The sequence below is a fragment of the Poecile atricapillus genome, chromosome 13 (assembly GCF_030490865.1).
Source record: "Poecile atricapillus isolate bPoeAtr1 chromosome 13, bPoeAtr1.hap1, whole genome shotgun sequence".
Taxonomy (NCBI): domain Eukaryota; kingdom Metazoa; phylum Chordata; class Aves; order Passeriformes; family Paridae; genus Poecile; species Poecile atricapillus.
In genome coordinates this window covers 801926-809732 of record NC_081261.1, presented here as the reverse complement: position 1 = coordinate 809732, position 7807 = coordinate 801926, and the positions used below count along the sequence as shown (strand labels likewise).

Here is a 7807-nt window from a genome sequence, read left to right as displayed (position 1 = left end):
AGCGAGCTTCATTTGCTCTTCAGCCCCATCCTGCACTCCTGTGGTATGCAATAACATTTACCTGCCTCAAAGACAATTATCACGTTTAATTAAGGACTGTTGAGCCTTGAGATGCTCGATGGCAAAGTTTATTCTTCATTATCAGAATAATCAGCCCTTGATGAGGAAAAATGCAAACTACTGCCAATCAATTCATACCTGCAAGTCCATCAAGCTTTTCCTCAATGCGATTATTTTGCAGTAACGCTGGGTGAAGCCTCCTCCACCCCTGGAGCTCACCCACGGCTGTCACTGCCCCGGGGTGCCCACATTCCCTGCTGCAGGTTCAGCAGCATCCCTGGCACAGCTGGGAGGCTCCAAATGGGCTGAGCCAGGGCAGCTGCAGCAGCTCAGACACAGCTGGGCAGGGCTGAGCCCAGCCTGAGCTGAGAGCAGTGCCCAGGCTCTGGGAGCCAACCCTGAGCTGGCAGCAGTGCCCAGGCTCTGGAGCAGGACTGAGCTGAGAGCAGTGCCCAGGCTCTGGGAACAGGGCTGAGCTGAGAGCAGTGCCCAGGCTCTGGGAGCCAGCCCTGAGCTGAGAGCAGTGCCCAGGCTCTGGGAGCCAGCCCTGAGCTGAGAGCAGTGCCCAGGCTCTGGGAGCCAGCCCTGAGCTGAGAGCAGTGCCCAGGCTCTGGAGCAGGACTGAGCTGCCAGCAGTGCCCAGGCTCTGGGAGCAGGGCTGAGCTGAGAGCAGTGCCCAGGCTCTGGAGCAGGGGGGATTTGGCCCCAGCCTGAGCTGAGAGCAGTGCCCAGGCTCTGGAGCAGGGGGGATTTGGCCCCAGCCTGAGCTGAGAGCAGTGCCCAGGCTCTGGAGCAGGACTGAGCTGGCAGCAGTGTCCAGGCTCTGGAGCAGGGGGATTTGGCCCCAGCCTGAGCTGGCAGCAGTGCCCAGGCTCTGGAGCAGGACTGAGCTGGCAGCAGTGCCCAGGCTCTGGAGCAGGGGGGATTTGGCCCCAGCCTGAGCTGGCAGCAGTGTCCAGGTTCTGGGAGCAGGGCTGAGCTGAGAGCAGTGCCCAGGCTCTGGAGCAGGGGGGATTTGGCCCCAGCCTGAGCTGAGAGCAGTGCCCAGGCTCTGGAGCAGGGGGGATTTGCTCTCTGCAGCAGCAGCAGGCTGTCCAGCAGCGGGCTGGGCTCTGCACAGCTCAGGCCAGTCTGGGCTGGGCCAGGGCCACTGCTGGGGCTGGGGCTGGGGCTGGGGCTGGAGCCAGCCCTGGCAGAGCTGCCCGTGGGGCAGAGCTGCTGAGCAGCCAGGGCACAGCCTCCAAAGGCAGGCAGGGCACACACACCCTGTTCCCACCCTGCACTGCTCTGAAGCACTTTGGTATCGACTACAACACGATTTTCCTCAGCAATTACTGAAGCTATTGAAAAACAAGGATTTAAAAATAAACTGCACAGCTATAAAACCATAAAAAAATATCAAATAGGTAAAGTGTCATTAGTGATAGAAATCATAAAGATTTTCACAGCTTTTAACTATGGATGGAAGAATGAAGTTTTTTTCTCTCATTTTGAGGTTTGGGAGGGCCTGAGGTCCAGCTGGGATGATTGGAGCCAGCAGCACCAGTGGAAATCAGCCCTTATTCAAGCACTGAACAGAGGTTTAAAACAGCAGCATTATTTTCTATTTGACAGCTCACCAGCCTTGCTTTTTAAAATTCTAGGAAAGTCTGGGCACACATCTGGAAGCCCCTGTTCCTGAGCCAAGGAAATCTGCCTCTGTAGGACAGCCTGGGCAGGACAAATCCAATGCCTGGTACACAAGAGGCTCATGGAAATGGATGTCCTGGAGACTAAATGATGCTCCTTTCCCCTCCCCACAGCCAGCACCTCAATTATGTCCCAATCTGCCATTGCAAGAGAGAGCCAAGCCCAGCTTTCCTGGGGATTCCTCATGGACTATCTTTAGCTGAATAACACAAATTATAAACAGTAGTGAGCAAGGGCTGCATGTGGCAACCCATTCACAATGCCCTGCAGTCACACACAGGGTCTGTGTCCTCAGGGGCCAGCGGGGCAGGAATTCCCTTCAGAGCTGTACCTGGGGCACACAGCAGGACCCCAGGATGAGGAATTCCCTTCAGAGCTGTGCCTGGGGCACACAGCAGGAGCCCAAGATGAGGAATTCCCTTCAGAGCTGTGTCTGGGGCACAGAGCAGGATCTCAGGATGAGGAATTCCCTTCAGAGCTGTGCCTGGGGCACACAGCAGGACCCCAGGATGAGGAATTCCCTTCAGAGCTGTGCCTGGGGCACACAGCAGGATCTCAGGATGAGGAATTCCCTTCAGAGCTGTGCCTGGGGCACACAGCAGGACCCCAGGATGAGGAATTCCCTTCAGAGCTGTGCCTGGGGCACACAGCAGGACCCCAGGATGAGGAATTCCCTTCAGAGCTGTGCCTGGGGCACACAGCAAGACCCCAGGATGAGGAATTCCCTTCAGAGCTGTGCCTGGGGCACACAGCAAGACCCCAGGATGAGGAATTCCCTTCAGAGCTGTGCCTGGGGCACACAGCAGGATCCCAAGATGAGGAATTCCCTTCAGAGCTGTACCTGGGGCACACAGCAGGACCCCAGGATGAGGAATTCCCTTCAGAGCTGTGCCTGGGGCACACAGCAGGATCCCAGGATGAGGAATTCCCTTCAGAGCTGTGCCTGGGGCACAGAGCAAGACCCCAGGATGAGGAATTCCCTTCAGAGCTGTGCCTGGGGCACAGAGCAAGACCCCAAGATGAGGAATTCCCTTCAGAGCTGTGCCTGGGGCACACAGCAGGACCCCAGGATGACTGAGGCTGGAAAACAGCTCCAGGTCCATCAAACCCTGGCTGTGCCCAGTCCCCACCTTGTCCCCAGCCCAGAGCTCTGAGTGCCACCTCCAGGAATTCCCTGGACACCTCCAGGGATGGGATCCAAACCTCCCTGGGCAGTTCCAGTGCCTGAGCTCCTTTCCATGGGCAAATTCCTGCTGCTGTCCACCCTGAGCCTCCCCTGAGGCCATTCCCTCTCCTCCTGTCCCTGCTGGCTTCAGAGAAGAGGCCAAGGGCCACCTGACTACAACCTCCTCCTCTTCCTCCTCCAGTTCCTTAATCCAGCAAATGGAGAAGCTCAGTTGGGGGAGTTATTTTATCTTTGTTTCTAACTTAATTTCTAACTTTCCTTCTTGCTTTCTGCAGAACTTCAGTTCCCTTTCAAACACAAACAAGCCAAGCAGCCCTGGGGGCCAGTGGCTGTCCCTGCAGAGCCCCACACGGGCTCCTGGCTCTCCAATCCCAGATCCTGCTGCCAGAGAAACCTCAAAGCTTGGCTGAGGATTAGCTGAGGTGACCCTGAGGTTCTGCAGCACCTCAGCACCATCTGTGCCCTGAGAAAGCCTCCCAGAGGTGGAGCTCCATGCCCAGCTGTGCCCCTGGTGCTTCACTTGGTGCCAGGGTCCTGACCTGACCCCCCGGGACCTCGGGGCTTCAAATCCACCTGGGACCCCCTCAGGCAGCTGGGGCTGTGTCAGTGAGCTGCTCCTCTGCTGCTCTGCTGCTGCTGCTGCTCTGCTGCTGCTGCTCTGGGGTTTTTGGAAGCCAAAGGGGACCCAGTGAACAGTGCTGGGGGCTGGAGCAAAGCGGAGCCGTCACCAGAATTTAAATGATTAGCTGAGCTCAGGAGATGCAGCACCTCTAAGTGACTATGAATATTCAGGTAAATGTGTTTAGCTGAAATATTGAGTCAACAGCAGACACTACAAGCACAAAATGTACTCCTGCCTATTTGTCCTTAATTTCAGCACGGGGCTGGCCAGCACTGCTGGCAGCTGCAGAGAGCTGCACTCCCCTGGCATCCACAGGACATGAGGACACCAGCACCTGAACCTCCAGAGGGATTTACAACTCAAAAGTGGGGCTTGGAGCATCCACAGGACATCAGGGTACCAGCACCTGAACCTCCAGAGAGATTTACAACTCAAAAGTGGGGCTTGGAGCCCAAGGAGAAGAAGAAAGAGTTGGATGGCCAGGTTTTCCTGACAGAGGAGAGAGTTGTTGCTGTTATTATATTTATTCTTCCCAGACCTCTTGTTTGTGTTGTATGGAGTCTGTGCTTTTGCTCAGCTGTTGCTGTGTGACCCCAGCTCTGTCTGAGGCCCTGGGTCATTCCATGCTCTGATCCCCATGGGAAAACCTCACCCTGTGTGCAGAGCCTGCCCTGCTCTGGAGAACATCTCAGCAGCCCAGCTCTGCTCCTCCCAGGGCAGGGCACAAAGCCCTGCTCTGCATTTCCCCACTGAGCCCTTGGAAAGGTGGCACCAGCACAGGAAAAGCTGTTCTCTTGCCTGGGGTCAGCCCAGAGCCTGCTCAGGTGCAGCTGGTGCTCCCTGGCTTGGGAGGAAGGGAGAGGGATGTATTCTGGGTTAGGAGGGGATTCCTACAAAGCTCCCATTTATTTCTTTACCAATCCCCAGCACAAAAATCCAGGATTAGGAATACCAGACTGAAGAAGTATAACAATCCACACAAATGGGTAAAAAAACCCCAAACTTGCAACAGAAAAGGGCAAACCCAACGCCTTAAGCACATGCAAACTTCCATTAACATTAAAGTCAGGATTTTATCCAATAGTTAGCAGGGATTCAGCCAACAAAATGGCAGAGGAAAGCATGGGATGGGTAGGAATGGCTGCAGCTTGCTAAGCTCTGCTTTCAGTGTAGTGCATGGATAATGCTGGGCTGACAGGAATCTGCTCCCCCTTGGCAGGAGAACCAATCCCTTTTCCTCCCACAGCTGTCAATACACACATCCTGTCCCTTTTTACATGTCTAACATCTAATTTAATGCCTGCAAAGTGTTCCCAATCAGACATCATCTCTTTCACTGCACAGGGGCAGAGCCATCTCCAGCACAGCTGGGTCACAGAACCCAATCCCAGAGAGAATCCCAGAGCTCCTGGGGGGCTCCCAGCTCTGCCACTGGCTAAGGGGGCACTCAGGATTGAGTCTGAAATGTGAAACTCCAGTTTCACACTTTTCCTTTTGACTTCACTCTGTGAGCGGGGATGAAGGGGAAGCACGCTGGCCCCTGCCCCTGGGAGCTCAGGGGGTTTGGTGGGCACAGCATCAGGCACAGCACCGGGCACAGCACCGGGCACAGCATCGGGCACAGCATCGGGCACAGAACCGGGCACAGCATCGGGCACAGCATCGGGCACAGAACCGGGCACAGCATCGGGCACAGCACCGGGCACAGCATCGGGCACAGAACCGGGCACAGAACCGGGCACAGCACCGGGTACAGCACCGGGCACAGCACCGGGCACAGCACCGGGCACAGCACCGGGAACAGCACCGGGCACAGCACCGGGCACAGCACCGGGCACAGCACCGGGAACAGCACCGGGAACAGCACCGGGAACAGCACCGGGCACAGCACCGGGCACAGCACCGGGCACAGAACCGGGCACAGCACCGGGCACAGCATCGGGAACAGCACCGGGCACAGCACCGGGCACAGCACCGAGCACAGCACCGGGCACAGCATCGGCCACAGCACCGGGCACAGCATCGGGCACAGCACCGGGCACAGCACCGGGCACAGAACCGGGCACAGAACCGGGCACAGCATCAGGCACAGCACCGGGAACAGAACCGGGCACAGCACCGGACACAGCACCGGGAACAGCACCGGGCACAGCACCGGGCACAGCACCGGGCACAGCACCGGACACAGCATCAGGCACAGCACCGGGAACAGCACCGGGAACAGAACCGGGCACAGCACCGGGAACAGAACCGGGCACAGCACCGGGAACAGCACCGGGCACAGCATCAGGCACAGCACCGGCCACAGCACCGGGCACAGCACCGGACACAGCACCGGGAACAGCATCGGGCACAGCACCGGGAACAGCATCGGGCACAGCACCGGGAACAGCATCGGGCACAGCACCGGGAACAGCACCGGGCACAGCACCGGGCACAGCACCGGGCACAGCACCGGGCACAGCATCGGGCACAGCATCGGGCACAGCACCGGGCACAGCACCGGACACAGCACCGGGCACAGCACCGGACACAGCATCGGGCACAGCACCGGGCACAGCACCGGGAACAGCACCGGGCACAGCACCGGGCACAGCACCGGGCACAGCATCGGGCACAGCATCGGGCACAGCATCGGGCACAGCACCGGGCACAGCACCGGGAACAGCATCGGGCACAGCACCGGGCACAGCACCGGGAACAGCACCGGGCACAGAACCGGGCACAGCATCGGGCACAGCACCGGGCACAGCACCGGGCACAGCATCGGCCACAGCACCGGGAACAGCACCGGGAACAGCACCGGGAACAGCACCGGGAACAGCATCGGGCACAGCACCGGGCACAGCACCGGGCACAGCACCGGGCACAACATCGGCCACAACACCGGGCACAGCACCGGGCACAGAACCGGGAACAGCACCGGGAACAGCACCGGGAACAGCACCGGGCACAGCACCGGGCACAGCACCGGGCACAGAACCGGGCACAGCACCGGGCACAGCATCGGGAACAGCACCGGGCACAGCACCGGGCACAGCACCGAGCACAGCACCGGGCACAGCATCGGCCACAGCACCGGGCACAGCATCGGGCACAGCACCGGGCACAGCACCGGGCACAGAACCGGGCACAGAACCGGGCACAGCACCGGGCACAGCACCGGGCACAGAACCGGGCACAGCACCGGACACAGCACCGGGAACAGCACCGGGCACAGCACCGGGCACAGCACCGGACACAGCATCAGGCACAGCACCGGGAACAGCACCGGGAACAGAACCGGGCACAGCACCGGGAACAGCACCGGGCACAGCATCAGGCACAGCACCGGCCACAGCACCGGGCACAGCACCGGACACAGCACCGGGAACAGCATCGGGCACAGCACCGGGAACAGCATCGGGCACAGCACCGGGAACAGCACCGGGCACAGCACCGGGCACAACACCGGGCACAGCACCGGGCACAGCACCGGGCACAGCACCGGGCACAGCACCGGGCACAGCATCGGGCACAGCATCGGGCACAACACCGGGCACAGCACCGGGAACAGCACCGGGCACAGAACCGGGCACAGCACCGGGCACAGCACCGGGAACAGCACCGGGCACAGAACCGGGCACAGCACCGGGCACAGCACCGGGCACAGCATCGGGCACAGCATCGGGCACAACACCGGGAACAGCACCGGGCACAGCACCGGGAACAGCATCGGGCACAGCACTGGGAACAGCACCGGGCACAGCACCGGGCACAGCACCGGGCACAGCACCGGGCACAGCATCAGGCACAGCACCAGGCACAGCACTGGGCACAGCACCGAGCACAGCACCGGGCACAGCATCAGGCACAGCATCGGGCACAGCATCGGGCACAGCACCGGGAACAGCACCGGGCACAGCCCCGGGCACTGCCCATCCCAGGCCATCCCTCCCCCGGATTCCCAGGGCCTCCTGCCGGGAGCATCTCCCTGCTCCGGGTTTGCCATTTTTCATGCTGCTGCAATGCAAACAGCCCCGACCCTGGGTAAATGTTAGCTCTCGCTGGCAGCCCCTGCACCTATAGATCGCATCCAGCTTACCCTGCCTGTTTTGGTTAGAAGGTCACAGGAGTGCTCAAATATTTGGAAGGGGCACAAAATTTATAACCCCTAAGGAATTACAGGCCCCAGTAAACACACACCTATTCATGTGTCCATACACACAGAGAGAAACGGCCCAGCCTGGACAGGGAATTTGCTCCTGTTG

The 7807-nt window shown here is 59.6% G+C and overlaps 1 protein-coding gene across 1 annotated transcript; it reads left to right on the top strand.

Moving 5' to 3' along the window:
* Window positions 1-5074: 5074 nt before the first annotated feature.
* On the top strand, window positions 5075-7597 carry LOC131584221 (uncharacterized transmembrane protein DDB_G0289901-like). Its single transcript, XM_058849115.1, has one exon. It carries the CDS (start codon window positions 5075-5077, stop codon window positions 7595-7597), a length of 2523 nt encoding a protein of 840 aa, XP_058705098.1.
* The last annotated feature ends 210 nt before the right edge of the window (window positions 7598-7807 follow it).